This window comes from Coregonus lavaretus, assembly GCF_964263955.1.
Source record: "Coregonus lavaretus genome assembly, chromosome: 36".
NCBI lineage: Eukaryota > Metazoa > Chordata > Actinopteri > Salmoniformes > Salmonidae > Coregonus > Coregonus lavaretus.
This window is the reverse complement of record NC_140023.1, coordinates 15085612-15103761: the sequence shown is the minus strand read 5'-3', so window position 1 is coordinate 15103761 and position 18150 is coordinate 15085612. Positions and strand designations below refer to the sequence as shown.

General features: G+C 43.6%; 1 protein-coding gene across 1 annotated transcript; it reads left to right on the top strand.

Annotated features, from left to right (window-relative positions):
• Positions 1-707: 707 nt before the first annotated feature.
• Positions 708-16234, top strand: rasgrp3 (RAS guanyl releasing protein 3 (calcium and DAG-regulated)). The gene is made up of 16 exons (XM_084153349.1): positions 708-888; positions 1006-1120; positions 2712-2774; positions 3700-3831; positions 4012-4159; positions 4564-4737; positions 6693-6809; positions 8113-8388; positions 8565-8645; positions 8783-8896; positions 9186-9301; positions 10271-10418; positions 11169-11205; positions 11343-11492; positions 11590-11954; positions 15263-16234. The coding sequence occupies exons 1-16, from the start codon at positions 819-821 to the stop codon at positions 15269-15271; spliced, it is 2115 nt and encodes a 704-aa protein (XP_084009475.1). The 5' UTR covers positions 708-818; the 3' UTR covers positions 15272-16234.
• The last annotated feature ends 1916 nt before the right edge of the window (positions 16235-18150 follow it).

Below are 18150 nucleotides of genomic sequence, written 5' to 3'. Positions count from 1 at the left end.
AGACAACTCGCTCTGCTATTTCAACCTTTATTGTTGTGTCGTAAAATCTAAAACCCTAGAATAACATCCTGAAATGACCTTGTCTGTACTTAACTTACTTTGTGTTGGCATCAGTGGTGATATTGTATGAACTGACAATCACTGATATTCACCAGACAGAGCGAGAGAGACCACTGTATCCAGTCCCATTGTAGACAGATGTAGTCTTGTCCAGCTCACTGGGCCAGAAATTATGCAATTTGTATGGAATCATGAGCTGTTTCAGTGGTACCACACACTGAGCACATCGAAAAGTCATTAAAAATTGATGGCTGCCATGGGAGTTCTCAGAAGATGGCCCCACTCCTGCAGATGTGGGGATCAGAAACGTGCTGTGGGAGATGGTGGGGGAGGGAGAAAAGGAGCATGATGCTGGAGGAATGCACTGAACTGGCTATCACCTCTTTTCACTAGCCACTGTAGTTTATTGAAAAACCTAGTATAGCATCCATTTAGTGATAGTATGTATTGTAAAAGGAAATACGCCTGGTGAATTTAGTATGTGTCCACACAGTTAGAACACCTATTACAATTGTGTGCTTTAGGAATAAACAACATCCACATCCGTATCTGCATGTGTTTAGAAGAATCTTAAAAAGAGATATAAGCAATGTTTGTTTAGTGTAAGCTGACATCTAGATGCATCCCTGTGTCTTCTCTCCTCATAGAGAGCTCCTAAGCAGGCTTTGACCCCTGACCTTCAGGTGTGGAGGTGTACCATGTGTTCTCCCGCTCCGGGGGAGTGAACCCGTATCTGTGAGGAGTCACCCCGCGGAACCATGGGATCATCAACGCTGGGGAAGGCAGCCCCCCTCAACACGTTACTGGATGCCTGCATCCAGGCTTTTGGTGAGTGACCAATCACAGAAACACAGTGGGGAAGCTATCTCAGTGGTGTGTGATGTGATCCATAGAGATATAGATACTGTAGGTGTTCCTCTTCTATGGTGTGATCACTCTCCACAGATGACAATGGGGAGTTGCAGTCCAACCAGCTCCCGCGCACCCTGCTGCTGATGCACCGCTGGTATGTCACGTCCAAAGAGCTGGCTGGGAAGCTGCTCATGATATATCCTTCCATGTGGATTCACACCAGAACAACAAAGAACAATGGTCATATGCCATTTAGAGCCTTTCTGGTAGTGTTTAGATATGGCAGAGTATACAATATGGACGCTATGGAATGCTGTGTTCCCTGTCTGTGCCAAATGTATTTTCTGGGTGGTGAGACACTGACTAACCCTGACCGACTTTTCCTGAGTATACAAACTCTCTTTGTGTCATTTCTAGCAACAAATTATTATTGGTTGATCGCACAGCTCTGGGTTAATGCAGATTGTCCTATCAAAACATCAGGAAGAATTAGACATGTTCCTTAAGTGCAAATGCATTTGAGAGCAATGTTAGAGATAAAGAACCGCTTCAAAAGAAATGCAACTTGGATTGAATCTATACCTAATAGCGTTCCATTTCTCTATATGATTTCTATCAGTTAGCAGCGTTCTGGACGGTGTTTTCCTGGAGACTCCATACCACTAAGTGGTTTGATGTCGCGTGCATCTTCTTCAGACGAGCACTCAACAGGGGACGGCATATTCTCAGAACTCTTTGCTTCCATCATACATCATGACCCTGAGATATTACTCTGCCTGGCGTCAGGCCTCTCCACTGATGACCGATTAACCAATCTTTTCCCTGCTGTTGGTTGGAGTAATGGCTGTGGTGCTCCAGATGGAAGTTGCCCCTAACCGCAGGTCTAGAATCAGACTAGATAACCCAACCTCCAGTCCTGATCCTAAAAATATGTGACCCAGGACCAGTTTGTGGCAAATTCTACATTTTCCATGCAGTATGAAGCTGCTTCAGATGAGAGCCAGAGCAGACAGCCTCTTCCATGTGACAGAATACAAAGGCACTATTCTGCCCTTACTCTCACTTTTTGCTTTTGCTTTAACCCAACAAAATATACAGTACTTATCTTTGTCCTTCAGTACTTAATATACAGTACTTATGTATATTATGGACTCACCCTATTGTTTGTGAGTTAGCCCATGAGAATATTTCTTCAGTCTTCTTGAGAGAAGGAGAGACCAATTGATTATGTGTGTTTTTCACAGTCATGTATACATCCAATAAGCATCCATCGTGACCCTCCATGCTGGGAGAGTTCCAAAGTACCACAGTGAAGGCAGGGGTTTGTCTGCTCTACTGCATGCTTGTGACTGGATCCTGGGCAGAGAAACAGCTGTGTTCCTTTGAAGGTGATAGCAGACAGGCTACGCTGCAGACATGGCTCCCTGCCCATGGCCTCTCCAAAGCTACTTCTAAGATCTATATTTCAATGGTTCGAGGTAGGAAAACTTTGGCCCAGTAACAGTTATTTAGAGAATGCACACATGCAGTGGTGGAGAGGTTCATCACATGGCCTCACCTTCCATTGTTTTTACTTCCAGATACTGGGCATTCCTCTCTGAACACTTTAGTTATTCTTCATGAGAGGAGACCTTTTGTCCAACTAATAAATGTACAGCTGTTTCTCGTGAAATATGTTTTATTGTTGTGTTTTTTGGGAGGGGTGGGGGGTTGTTGGAAATGGGGAATGGTGTCCATTTGTAATGGGGCTTCGGGCAATGTCTCCAAAAAGTGCTAAACTGTCCTTGACACAACCCCACGTACCGTGACTGCCAGGGAGATGAGTGCCAAAGAACGAGACTGAAGATCTGCTATTTAATGAGGTAAAAAAAACACTACTACATACCCAGAAGTTTCTGAGCTCTTTAGTATTGAAGATGTTTTTTATTGCTAGGCAACCCGCCCCCTCGGCTGAAAATGTTGTGCGGGTTGTGTGCTCCTCTCTCGGGGCTCTGTGACTGACTGGCTGGTACAATGAGGGATGCGATGATGTCATTGGAAGTGACAGCCAGTGGCTGTCCTCATGAGATGTGGGCCACTGCCAGCCATCTGAAGTGGAGATATTGTTTGGGGGAAAAGCATTCTATGACTAAGGAGTCTTGTGATCCATTACTTACCCAGAAAAGTCCTCAGGCAATCTGTAACAGCATACTCAGACCCTCATTTCACTGGTAAACCCCTTTAAAGCAATTCTCCACCAATGTCTGCCAATCCATTACATCTGTCCTACTATTCTGTGTGCAACCTTGATATGAAATTCAAAGACTAAGTAAATCATCTGAATTTAATGTTAACTACTGTAACGAGGGGCCAGTCTAAAGTTCATGCTATTTTGCAGTTAATTTTAATCTGAAGTGGTAATAACACAATGGCCATTCACTTGTTAAAGGAGCATAATGCTATTGGTTCTCTGTATTCATTTGTTGTTTCCAGATTAAGAAAACATGATTTGTTGGGTTGAAAAAATCTAGGCCATGTTTATGACTATGTTTGCTGGACTTGCCGATATCATATCGCCATATCACACTACAAATCACTGCGCAAGGAGCCCCCAGCAGTCCTTGTGCAGAGTCAGTGTGTGCCTTTGCCCTCTGAGACTATGATATCATTGTGAATCATTCATTTATAACAGGCACTACTGCTTGGGGCTACACACTATGATGTTCAGCCATAATGTACACATGCAAACAAACAGTCAACATTTTATATATGTTAAATCAGCCATTCTGCTGTGCTGTTTGTTCTCAGGTACTGGATTACGGTGTTCCCTGCAGAGTTTAATCTGGACCTGGGCCTTATCCACCTCACTGAGGAGTTCAGAGATGTGGCGGCTCAGCTGGGCTGTGAGGAACACTTCAAACTCATTGACATCTCCACCATGTGAGGGACTACTCAAGGACGGGCGGACACACACACACACACACACACACACACACACACACACACACACACACACACACACACACACACATACACACACACACAGACACACACACACACACACACACACACACACACACACAGACACAGTTTCAACAGATTGTATGTATTTCTTTCTAGTCCATCATATGACTGGATGAGAAAGCTGACCCAGAGGAAGAAGCAAGCCAAGAAGGGCAAAGCCTCACTCCTCTTTGACCACCTAGAGCCCATGGAGCTGGCTGAACACCTCACGTTCCTGGAGTACAAGTCCATCAGGAGGATATCAGTGAGTGTCCCTGGTGGAAAAAGACACTTGCCCTGAGAACCGATCCACCTGCTGGGGTCCTTTCATCCCTATCTAACCCCTGTGTGTGACATTCCTCAAGACTCTTTCCAAGAGTACTTTTTCCACAGAACTCTTTTTAGCCCCTCTAGTACTGTTACTAAGTACAAGAACAAAGCTTTGGCTGTCAACTAACCTCGTCCCCAGGCTTATTGCGCACCACCACAGAGTATGTTCTTAGATACGTTTGCTCTACATTTCAGTTAGTTTGATTTGCTGGGTAGTTTACTTGTAAATTCACCAGCAATGTAAGGCACAGTATATGCCAATGACGTCTTTGTAATCTACTCAGCCGACTGTACATGCCATGTACACTAACTCTCCCTTTCTCCAACCCCCAAACCCAGTTCACAGACTACCAAAGCTATGTAATGCACGGATGTCTGGTGGACAACCCAACGCTGGAGCGCTCCATCGCCCTGTTTAACGGAGTGTCCCAGTGGGTTCAGCTCATGGTGCTCAGTAAGCTGACACCACAACACCGCGCTGAGGTCATCACCAAATACATTAACGTGGCCCAGGTAGGAAGAGAGGAAGAGAGCACTTCCTAGTTGTAGGTTTGATGGTAACACTTTACATTACAGTGCCCTTATTACTTTGTAATTATTTCTGTGTACCAAGTATTGTTACTTACCCCGTATTTAGGGTTAGGGTTAGGGCAACGGTTGAATTGGGAATAAAGATGCAGGGAGCATAAAGAGTGTATGTGGAAGACGTGTCCATTATGTATAAGCACAGCATTGTCTTACGTCAGGTGGTGTCACTCTTACGCGACACTCGTCCCTCAACCGAGATTCGTGCTCATGCATTTCCCTGTTGAACTGCCCAAGAGGCCTGTCATGACGCAGTGTGATTTACTACAGCCTCCTCAAAATGAAACGACCAACTAAATGATAACAATCATTTAAATAAATAAAACTATCTGTGGAGTCGTATAGGACAGTGCCATAAGAGGGCCCTAAAGGGTTCAAATTGGACATTTGTTAAAGTCTGCTCCTTCATATTACCACAGCGTTTATCCGTGAGTGGGTGGGGTTCTTCCCTCTCGATCTCTCTCTCGCTCTTTTTCTATCCCTGTCTCCCTCTCTCTCGCTCTCTCTGACAGCTGGGGCGTTGCTGGTTCACGCTTATTCACTCACCCCACCTCTCCACTTACATTCTATATTCCATAACTTCTCACAATTTCATTTGTCTGATGAGCTACAACCTGCCCACTCTGACACAAGCAACTGTAAAGGAGGTTGGGGCAATTTTTTGAGGCATACATTTTCATTAAAAGTACGATACTGTAACTCTTGACATAAATAGGGGGTTTCTTTTGCCTCCATGTGCAGAACCTCTCTCATTATAAGTACATGAACATCCTGAAGGAGAAGGAACAACAGAGGAAGCTAGAGGGACTCATGGTTCAATATGAAACATGTACCGTATATTAATCAGACAGTTAGCTGAGCCTGACTTGCATTAAATCATCTGTATCAATGGAGCTGGAACATTGTCAATTAGATCACAAACACCCTCTGCTCATTAAAAGCTACTGCTGCCCACACATGCCTTTCTTTTCTATTATAGAAAGGATTTCTCTATATGCTTTCCTCATGTATCCTTGTCAGCAATTTAAGTCTAGTCTTACAGCTTATGGTGAGAAATTGTATTTCTTAATGCTGTTTAACAGGCTGTGTATCATAACGTTTTTCAACATTAATCCACAAGAGCTTTCACAAGATTCATTACGTAAGTAACCTTAGAACTCAAATGCACCCAGTATTTTTGAAAGTTATGATATGATGGCACATTGTAGTCGAACTACTTTTGATCTATCCCCTTACTCTTTGTGAGAAACGAGAGAGATCAGTGCAGGAGGAATCGTTGCGCTATCTGACGTAAGACAATGTAAGAACAGGGCATCCCTCTAGCAATAACACTGTCTCATTTCGATTAATGCGATTCTCCATGTCTAATTGCTGGGGGGGTGACATTAAGCATCATGCATGCTATTGGGCCTCAATCTCATCAGATACCAGGGGTTTCTCCCTCCATTATCATCTACCAGGAATTAGATAAAGGAATTATTCAGAAGACTAATGACTAGCACTCATGCTCATGTCTGCTTCCGCTGTTTGTGCAGGCAATCTCTCAGCTAATGCAGAAGCTGTTCAACTCAAGAGGGCTCATTGTTTTTAGTTTTTTACAGGCAAAGCTTCTCGCATTTTTGAAATAAGATGTTAAAACACGTTCCCCTGACGTTATTGACTGCATAAGCTCAATGTAAAGAGAGCTTAATTGATGTTGGTTTATGTTGCTTTAGATACTGTATTGGAATAAAGTTGTTTTAGGTATGTTCATTTGTTTTTATTGTAATTTGTATTTCTCTTCCTCATTCTCTCTCTCTCTATCTCTTCCCTCCCTCCATCTCACTCTACCTCCCCTCTCTCTCTCTCTCTTCCACTTTGTTCCATGCCACTCTGTCCTTCAGAAACTCCTCCAACTGCAGAACTTTAATACGCTGATGGCTGTGGTGGGAGGTCTGAGTCACAGCTCCATCTCTCGTCTGAAGGAGACCCACTCTCATCTGGCTCCTGAGGTCACCAAGGTCAGCACGCACGCCTGCCTCTGCTCTGTCACAGCCTCACTAATATCATCTGATGTGATTCTACATTTTCATTTACTTTAGATCATGGTCATATTCATTTAGAATCTTCTAAGGATCAATTTAGATCAATTCATCAACTGCCATGTAGTGATGGTTTCAGAAAGCACACCACGCAGAATTGATATTGTCCTAATTTCCTGGCATTTGATGTTACATTTGATACCGATCTGTATCATATTGATTGCTGTTATGTCACTCTCTCTGTATCTTTCTGGTGCTGTATCTAATATCGGTAACACTTTACTTGACACACAGCATCATAACATGCTATGACACGGTCATAACCATGTCAAAAAAGTCCTGTGTAGCTCAGTTGGTAGAGCATGGCGTTTACAACGCCAGGGTTGTGGGTTCGTTTCCCACGGGGGGCCAGTATGGAAAAAACAAAAAAACATGTATGCAAAAAAACATGTATGCATTTAGCGTCTGCTAAATTACTAAAATATTTTACATTTATAAAATGTCATAACAGCTGACATAACTTGTCATAACCTGTTATAATATGGTCATAACACTTTCATGACACATATATTTACACCTGTTGTGATAAATATTGCGTTATTTTATGGCTGGTTATGACGCCTACATATAAGTGTCAAAACCCACAAAACCTACCACACAAGGCAAAACATTCCATAACACCATAGCCTAATGTCAACATTATACTTATGTTGTATATATTTTTTTTTATTGACCATATGAAATTATCATTGTAATTGCGCACACATTGATATCAGACATGCACCTACCCCAATGCTCTGTTGCTGATAACTGGGATGAATGCAGGAGCAGATTTCAGGAGCAGGACAAGACACCCTCTTTTTGACTGATGACTGACATAAGGGCATGTACGTGATAGGCCTATCTGGCTTATGATTATGATGGTCATAATGCTTCTGGACAGTGTCATAAAGTGTATTTTCTTAGTCCAAGTAAAGTGATACAGGATGGTCATAATGCTTCATGAGTGTCATAAAGTGTATTTCCTACAAGTTATTTAAGATATGAGGAAAAAAACATGACTTTAAAGAATTCATTACAACAACAACAAAGGATTTAAGAAACAAACTTTCAAATGAAAGGAAACTTCTTGGCAGGGAAAAAACGAGTTTCACACTCTTATGTAGGTGTCATAACCAGCCATAAAATAATCATAACGTGTTATGACACTGGGTGTCAAGTAAAGTGTTACCCTAATATCTATGCTGTCCACCACTTCCTGACATCTTACCGCTCCCATCAGATCTGGAATGAGATGACGGAGCTGGTCTCCTCCAATGGGAACTACTGTGCTTACCGCAAGGCGTTCACAGATTCCGAAGGCTTCAAGGTCCCCATCCTGGGAGTCCACCTGAAGGACCTGATCGCCGTACACGTGGTCTTCTCTGACTGGGTGGACGACAACAAGGTGAACATCGTTAAGATGCAGCAGCTCTACCTCACCTTCAACGAGCTTGTGTCCCTTCAGAGTGCTGCAGCCCAGGTGGAACCCAACATGGACCTCATCTACCTGCTCACCGTGAGTGTCCCGCCCTAAAAGGTCCCCCGTCAACAGGAAATGGACTTGTTTATCGTTCTATCACTGAATTTGTCATTTCAGTGGGATCATAGAAAAGAGTAACATGATTATAAATGTTTGTTATTGCAGAAAGGCTGAATCTGTTTTAATGTTTAATCGTAAACAATTTCCTCCAGCTCTCTCTAGACCTTTACTACACTGAAGATGAGATATATGAGCTATCCTTGCTAAGGGAACCACGGAACCCAAAGTCTTTGGTAAGTCTCCTTGTTGTGGTTTATAGGCTGCATTGTTGGCGCTATAGTTATTAGAAAACTGAAATGTATAAAAATATAAATACTACTGTATACCTGAGGGTTCCTATCTTAACTCTCCATCTTTTCCCTCTCCACAGCCTACCTCTCCGACAACCCCCAACAAGCCAATGGCCCCTCTGGACTGGGCTTCAGGTGTGACAACCAAACCTGACCCCAATGTGGTGAACAAGCACATCAGGAAGGTGGTGGATGTAAGTTGCTTCCATTACAGTAACTGATATGTGTCTTCTCTTGAATAAAGTCCAGGAGGACATAGCTTAGCTGTGGTCTGAACTCTTGAAAATTGTACTATCTACAGGATGGGTAACCCGTCCAAAAATATCTCATTCATTATTTCAAGAATCAGTCTGTGGCTATTTCTGTCACAATACCAAATATTTGAGTAGGTATATAAACCAACAACTACTAAAATATGACTCACAAAATTACTGGCACTTGTAAATCATTTCAAGTATTTTGTTCATGTCTTTTTCTGGGAAGTCTGTATTCAGGAACTACGACCATGACCATGATGGCTACATCTCTCAGGAGGACTTTGAGAGTATTGCTGCCAACTTTCCTTTCTTGGACTCCTTCTGTGTGTTGGACAAGGACCAGTGAGTGACCCTGTCTACCATTGAAATATGACAGCTTCAGAGGTGTCACAACTAAGCCACCTCATCCTCCTCTTCCATTTCCCGCTTTGTGTCACCAACAAACACCCTCTCACATTGCCTTTTTCTCACTCACACATACGTGCATGCGCACATACGCACGCACGTTCCACACATACACACATGCAAACACATTTTAACGTTTCCACACCTAACACATCTAATACATCTCACCTTATTTGCCTTTCACACATAAACCCCATTTCTCTCTCTCTCCCTCTCTCACAGTCGTCTGATTCATGTGCCTGTTTAATATTTGCCTTTAAAGCAGCTACGAGCATCCAAGATGCTATAAGACTACATCTGGAGGTATTCTGAAAATTTCACAGCGAGATACAGTAACTGGCCATCAACAACCATTATTCACCACACAAAGCTACAGTATAAATGAGGTCATTGGTAATGTTAAACATCCTCTCATAAATCTGCAGGAAAACCCTGTGAAGTCACAACAGAGTCATATCTGCTTTTAGCCTTGCCCTGCCTTGACTGGGAGTGGTGCTTTGTCGCCATGGTTTGAGGAGGGGGGAGGTGAAGGTTATGGCAGCCCGTGAAGGACAGACAGTGCCACACACAGTGCTCTGCCGTCGTGTCCTGGGCCGTTCATCTGTTCACTGGAACGCTTCAAATCACATTTCAGCTCGCCTGAGCAGCTCCATGACTCAGGAAATAGGTCTGGGAGGCTGAGCTCCTTAGGAGGGAGACTGGAGACATGTAGGGACTGGAGCTGCCACAAACCACCTGGGTGTCTAATCTAGAGCACTGTTGTAGATCTCTTCCTGTCTGGATAAAACAGAAATAAGGGATGGGATTTACTGTAATGTTTGCATAACAGGAGCTGTCATTCTCTCCATCGTATTATCATTCTCTTATCTGTATTATTTCTTTGTCTTTCTCTCTCCTCTACTACAGGGATGGTCTGATTAGTAAGGATGAGATGATGGCTTACTTCCTGAGGGCCAACCCCTTGCTCCAGTACAAAATGGGCCCTGGCTTTATCCACAACTTTACGGAGATGACGTATCTGAAGCCCACCTTCTGCGAGCACTGTGCTGGATTTGTATGTATACTGTGCACTTTGTAATACACATGAATATAAACAAACTGTTTATGCTCAGAGAGACAGTGCAGTTTTGGTTGGAAGAAAAGTATAGTGCTTTCTGGTTGTTTAGGTCAGCAACTCTGTGCTATATACTGCCATCAAATTAGTGCAAAACAGCTACAGAATCATACAGTGCTGAGAGAAGATGCCTATCTTTACTCTTTTAATGACCTTCTGAGACAGAGATGATTCACAGTGCATAGAGGGATTCAAAATACAGAGATGCAATATGTTGCCATGACTTCAGGATACATTGGTTTATTAAAGTTGATAAAAACAACACTGAATCGTGTCGACGGAACAATAATGCGATTTACATGGTAATGCCAACACTCACATAGTCAACAATGAAAGGATGCACGTCTTACATGAGAGAAGAGTTGTTGTTGCGTGTCAAAATATGTACACAAATTATGTTCTCGCTATCTTTCTATTTTTGTGTTGTTTTAGGCATCACTTAGTGAAAAGAAATGAGAATTTATACAGAGAAGTCCTACTATTCTCAAATGAGCATACACACACACACACACACACACACACACACACACACACAGAGAGAGTTTACAGGAAGGGTGTTGTGAGAGATTGTATCCTGTTTATTACACAATGGTTTCCACTGAATATGCTTCCATCATTACAAATTCTAACATTCCTTTGTCTTTTTCCACCTCCCTCCGATTCCTGTCCCTCTGGACTTGTTGCTCTTAGCTCTGGGGAATAATCAAACAGGGATACAAGTGCAAAGGTAGGCTCTATGGACTGTATGTATCGACCTATTTTCTATTATTCGGAGAACTGCACATTTAAGACGTTTGGGATTTTTCATTATACATGCACTGTGAGGGCTAAGGCCTGACAGCACTGTTATATGTTCTGTTTCAGATTGCGGGGTGAACTGCCATAAGCAGTGCAGGGAGCTGTTGGTGCTGGCCTGTAGGAAGCTGCCGCGCTCCACCTCTCTGCGAAGTGTCTCCCCTGGAGGCCTGACCCACAGCTCTCTACCCAGCAGCCCCGCCATGCCCACCTGTAAAGGTACAGCAACACTTTAGTGATATACTGTAAACAACAGCGTTTCAACTATGATGATTGGTCAGTGTATTTCATTCCTGTCATACTGTCCTCCCTGCAGATGAGGACGAAGTGTTTGAGTTCCCCTCTGTGACACCTGGCGGTTCTGACCTGGAGCATAAGTCAATCACCCTGATGACGGGCTCGGCCCAGCGGATCTCTGTGCGTCTGCAGCGGGCCACCACCAGCCAGGCCACGCAGACAGAGCCTTTGTGGCCAGAGCACACCTGGGGGGCTGGGGACGGGGGCTCCCACACCTTCCCCAAGATGAGGTACCGACCACACAGGAAGGCCTCCAAAAGCAAAGGCTTTGCCCGCTGGGAGAACGAGGCCCAGGGGCAACCCAGGGGTCGGCGGGATTCCCAGGAGCAGACGGACGGACCTGCAGAGGTGGTGCAGAATGGGATAACACCACACAGAGAGAAGGTAACTGCAGCTGAGATTTGTGTGTGTGTGTGTGTGTTCCGGGATTCATCCGATGGCATTGAGGAGTTTACCACATCAGTCACCGGCTTCATTAAAATGTATGACAATGTTGTCCCCACAGTGACCGTACGTACATATCCCATCCAGAAGTCATGGATTACAGGCAACATCCGCACTCAGCTAAAGGCTAGAGCTGCCACTTTCAAGGAGCGGCACACTAATCTGGATGCTTAAAATAAATCCCACTACACCCTCCAACAAACCATCAAACAGGCAAAGCATCAATACAGAACTAAGATCTAATCCTAGTACCCCGGATCTGATGCTCGTTGGATGTGGCAGGGCTTGCAAACTATCATGAACTACAAACTGAAACCCAGCCGCAAGCTGCCCAGTGACACGAGCCTACCAGAGGAGCTAAATGCCTTCTATGCTCGCTTCAAGGCAAGCAATACTGAACCATGCATGAGAGCACCAGCTGTTCTGGACGACTGTGTGATCACGCTCTCCGTAGCCGATGTGAGTAACACCTTTAAACAGGTTAACATTCGGATTACTAGGAAGCATACTCAGGGCATGCGCTGACCAGCTGGCAAATGTCTTCACTGACCTTTTCAACCTCTCCCTGACCCAGTCTGTAATACCTACTTGTTTCAAGCAGACCACCAATAGTCCCTGTACCCAAGAACGCTGAGGTAACCTGTCTAAATGACTATCACCCCGTAGCACTTACATCTGTAGCCATGAAATGCTTTGAAAGGCTGGTCATGGCTCACATCAACACCATCATCCCTGGACCCACTCCAATTCGCATACTGCCTCAACAGATCCACAGATGACGCAATCTCTATTGCACTCCACACTGCTCTTTCCCACCTGGACAAAAGGAACACCTTTGTGAGAATGCTGTTCATTGACTACAGCTCAGCGTTCAACACCATAGTGCCCTCCAAGCTCATCACTAAGCTAAGGACCCTGGGACTAAACACCTCCCTCTGCAACTGGATCCTGGACTTCCTGACGGGCCGCCCCCAGGTGGTGAGGGTAGCCAACAACACATCCGCCATGCTGACCCTCAACACGGGGGCCCCTCAAGGGTGCGTGCTTATTCCCCTCCTGTACTCCCTGTTCACCTATGACTGCGTGGCCGCGCACGACTCCAACACTATCATTAAGTTTGCTGACGACACAACAGTGGTAGGCCTGATCACCGATGACAATGAGACAGCCTATCGGGAGGTCAGAGACCTGGCAGTGTGTTGCCAGAACAACAACTTCTCCCTCAACATCAGCAAGACAAAGGAGCTGATCGTGGACTATAGGAAACGGAGGGCCCAGCATGCCCCCATTCACATCGGCTGTAGTGGAGCGGGTCGAGGGCTTACAAGTTTCTCGGTGTCCACATCACTAAGGATTTATCATGGTCCACACACACCAACAAAGTCATAAAGAAGACACGACAACACCTCTTCCCACTCAGGAAGCTGAAAAGATTTGGTATGATCAGATCCTCAAAAAGTGCACCATTGAGAGCAATTTGACTGGCTGTGTCACCGCTTGGTATGGCAACTGCTTGGCATCCGACCACAAGGCCACTGTAGTGCGTACAGCCCAGTACATCACTGGGGCCGAGCTCCATGCCATCCAGGACCTCTATACCAGGCGGTGTCAGTGGAAGGCGCTAAAAATTGTCAAAGACTCCAGCCGCTCAAGTCATAAACTGTTCTCTCTGCTATCGCACGGCAAGCATTACCGATGCACCAAGTCTGGAACCAACAGGACCCTGAACAGCTTCTACCCCCAAGCCATAAGACTGCCAAATAGTTAGTTAAATAGTTAACCAAATAACTACCTGGACTATCTGCATCAACCCTTTTTGCACTAACTTTTTTGTCTCATCACATACGCTGCTGCTACTGTTTATTATCTGTCACTTTATTCCTAGTTACAGTATATGTACGTATCTACCTCAATTACCTCGTTCCCCTGCACATTGACTCGGTACTGGTACCCCTTGTATATAGCCAAGTTATCGTTACTCATTGTGTATCTATTATTACTTGTATTATTACGTGTTTTACTTTTCTATTATTTCTCTATTTTCTTTCTCTCTGCATTGTTGGGAAGGGCCAGTAAGTAAGCATTTTACTGTTATTCCACACCTGTTGTTTCGAAGCATGTGACAAATAATATTTTATTTTATTTGTCTCTGTGTGTTGGAATGTGTGCGTATGGGTGAGTACCTGTGTGAGTGTGCATGTGTGTATTGTTCTGTGTCTTTAGGGGATGGTTATGTTTTAATGCTCTGTGACACAACATACAGGTAACTGCCAAAATAAATTATTTTGGCAGTTACATGTGTCACATTGAATCTCCAATTATCACTCCTTCTCCCTCAAGTGGTTGTTATCCACATTCTGTTTGTTAATGGTGATCCTCTCTCATGCATGTTTGAAAACATAGTCTTTTTTACTTCTAACAATAGCCCAATAACAGCCTTACAGTTATCATTGTGTTATGTGTTTTCTTATCAAGCCCAAAATAGATAACCTGGCCAGGTCAGATTCAGGGACGCAGAACAATACAGTGAAAGCTATTTTCTTTGTCTTTGTTGTCAGAGTCTGTGCCCTTCACCTTTTACCTACGGCCTCACCACCACGGAACATTTTGTTATTAAAGCCTCACTTATTTTCATACCCATGGAAACAAGGGATTCAGTAACAGGGCAAAGAGGGGTTTTTCTCTTCTATTCACTGGGAGATGATCTAGATCAAGGGAGCACAGAGGCCACAGAGGCACTCAGATTGATGGTGGCTTGTGTCAAGAAGTTGATTTTCATCAGCTTAAGAAGGCTAAATAAGGACCATATAGTTTGGCTCAAAAGCAGAGCGTTGAAGATTTTATTGAGACAAAACCTGAGGCACTAATGGTATTATTGGGTCGTCTACCTTGGGAATATTTGGATCAACATGAAAGGCTGGAGGGTACTTGGAAACATGCTGGCTCTTCTATTTTTAGACGTTCAATCAAACGTATTTGCAACTGGTTTCCATCCTCAGAGCCTCAACAAAACTCACAAACAAATATAGTTTTTTTCCATTATGAGATGGACGTAATCCAAACTATTGGCCAATCTGCTGCCACTGTAGGCAATCTAATTGTAAAGAAAAACAAGTATACAACATTCTGAACATCTCTTTACAGTAGTTACTTCTTGTGAATGACTGGCAAGGGTGTTCCTGTCTTCTCTCCTCTATCGTGAGCTCTAAATATGTGACTACAGTACGTGTCTCTCCTCTTGCCCACAGGACAGCTGACTTGGCGAGGGCCGGACCCAGGGCCCCAGGAGGTCCTCGGCAGCCCGCATCATGAAGCTGTCCTTACTGGGGGAAGTACTTGGCTGCTTGAGGCCCCCATTTGGTGACCTGGAGTAGGACGGACCTCCTCTGACCTATACGGACATGTCTTCGGTGAACCACATGTGAATACTGATGCTGAATCCCAAACCAGTCTCTTCCCAGGTCCTTTCACCTTCCCTCACACCAAGCGAGTTGGTAGGGGTGAAGGGCTGGTTTGGGATTCCTCGTGAGAGTTCACATGCCATAAGATAGCGAAGGGGAGTGAGCGGATGTGGGTGGTGGAACTGAAAAAGCCCTTGTTTGGTAGGGTACAGACACTCCTGAATGCTCCCCAGCTCTACATACCCCGCCTTCCCACCCCATCAGTGTCATGGGAAAAGGATCCTGGACTACCTATAAGTGATTTAGGTTTGTTGGGGCTCAAATGGGGCTCACCAGTGTTTGACAGACTGATCGGGTGTCCACCTGTGCCTGTATGAATGTCGGAGCATGTACATGCTTACTATTTACTGTGTGTGTGGTCTGTGGTGCACATACAGTATTTGTGATATCTACTGTTGAATTGCTGAAAAAACCATTAAGGGCATGTATAATACCATGAAATGAAGTTATTTGGGTCACGTGGTTAAGTTGCAATAACGTTTGATGAACGTTTTGAGAACATAGTGAACGTTTTATAATGGACTGGGAGAGGGATGCAAAGTGAGAATGCATTTGGAGATGGGAGAATGCATACAGAGATCGAGATGTAAAGCAATAGAAAGTTAAAGATGAAGTGAAAGTGATGAGGGGAAACAGAGGCAGGTACATTGTTTCTAAGGGTAAGTTTATTGTAACATGACTACTGATGATCGTTTATGTGCCAGTTCTGTATCTTACTCTGGAAACCAATAAATGGTACTTGCTGTGTGAGCATGAGATAAAGAACAATATAACCACTGAGACTTGTTTTATAAATCAAGGAATAGTTGTGTCTTTTGGTTAGTCAAGAAAGCTTTATTGTTTTCAGCCTTATTATTTCAAAGGGATTTGAACTCAGAAGGAATCTAGTCTTTGTAATACTCAGGACAATAAGGTGAACTATGTATACTGTACATATATTTATGGGTTTAGGCATGTGATTTTTCATACAGTCATGCGACACTAGTGAGGCTGTTCAACGTTCAAGCTATTCTAGATATTTCAAAGCAATGCAGGCTGAATATGTCAATATGGGTCAATGTTGTTGTCTCACTGCACATCTATAGAGAAGCCAATAAGTGACCTTTGACCTTTTTTAATCTGCTGAAGGATCAAGCTTGTTGCCTTCAGGCAGGGGTAATGGAATCTCCACTAAGCCCTCAGTCAGTGGAGCACTGATTACTAACTTGCTTACAGTGGCACCAGATGTGAGCCCAGGTGCTCATTGTTCTGTGGTTGCCAGGCATCAGTTGAGTGAGCAGGTCAGTTCCTCCATCACCAAGGATACAACAGGTTACGTAAGAGGAGGGAGTTTATTTTCATCTGTAGAGCGACTGCTTGCAGGGACTCCACCCCCTTCAGGGTAGGGAGAAGTAGGTATGGGCAGGTGAGTTTGACATGGATCTCTGCAGAGACAATAGGGTCTGACCTTTTGTTCGACACAGTAGGACAGAGACAAGAACAGGACCGTAGGGTCAGAGCACTCCATGTTGGAGGAGGGGCATGGGAAAAGATAGTGTATAGTAGCAAGAGATATCCAAAGCTTCATATACAAGAGGTAAGGGATGGCAATTATTCAATGCTTAGTGCGTCAGAGCAATATCACTCTCTTTGCTACTGGACTACTCATGGATAATGTGTTGTTCCTGCAAGGTCTCAAACCCACAATATCCTCATACCTGGCTGAAATCAAGGACAGCAAAGTGTTGTGATGCCACAGAGGTTATTTCTAAATGGCTGAGCTGCTTTTAGAGTATACTGGTCTGCTTGAGTTCTCATTGATCTTGGTGCCAGATCCTTTATACAGTAGCTCTATTGGGGTTGTTACGTGTCAGGTATTGAGAACATACAAGAGCATGTATAATAGTACACTAATGAAGACCAATAATCTGATCTTTGAAGGATCTGAAGTCCCTGCTTGTCTCACACTCACATACAGTAGTTACCACACTTGATATCAAATGACTTTATTGTTTCTTCTGAAAATGGTTCTGAGTTATCATGTTGATAAGGGATATTAAGGCAGTGGCAACTTCACTTCTGCAACGACATACTTTTTTTGTATTTGGGACACATTCCAACAAGACTTTATATTTTTTCAGTCAAATTATTGTCAACAATATTGATGATACTATTATCAACATTATTATCATTAACTGGTCTACTTGAGAAAAGTGTGTTGTTATCTCACTTGATTGTATGTTTGTCATCTATTTTATTTTAATTCTGTCTATTTGTATTGTTTATGGAGAGAATTCTGTAGCATTGTTTATTTTGTCATTGTGTGCCAATGTTATTTTATTATTTGTTGATGTGTGGCTAATTGATACACATTTTGATAATGTACAGTATTAAACAGATTTTTCAGCGCCTAGTTTAATCAGTTCAGATTTGTCAAATTGTTATTGAAGGCTACCACTGTAAACTACTATCTCGTTCAAATCTTTACAAGTGCATCCTGTAACCAATCATATGGCAATGTTTTTTACTCCTTGTGTATTTGTGAAACAGTGAAATGTACCATCTCTAGCCTGTTACCTGCTGAACCAGTAGACATATAGTATATTTATGTTTATGAGGGAAAAGTAAAGCCAATACATATTCTGAGGCCAAAAAACTCACTCCGGTCTAATATCAGATGTATTATTAGAGGGGCA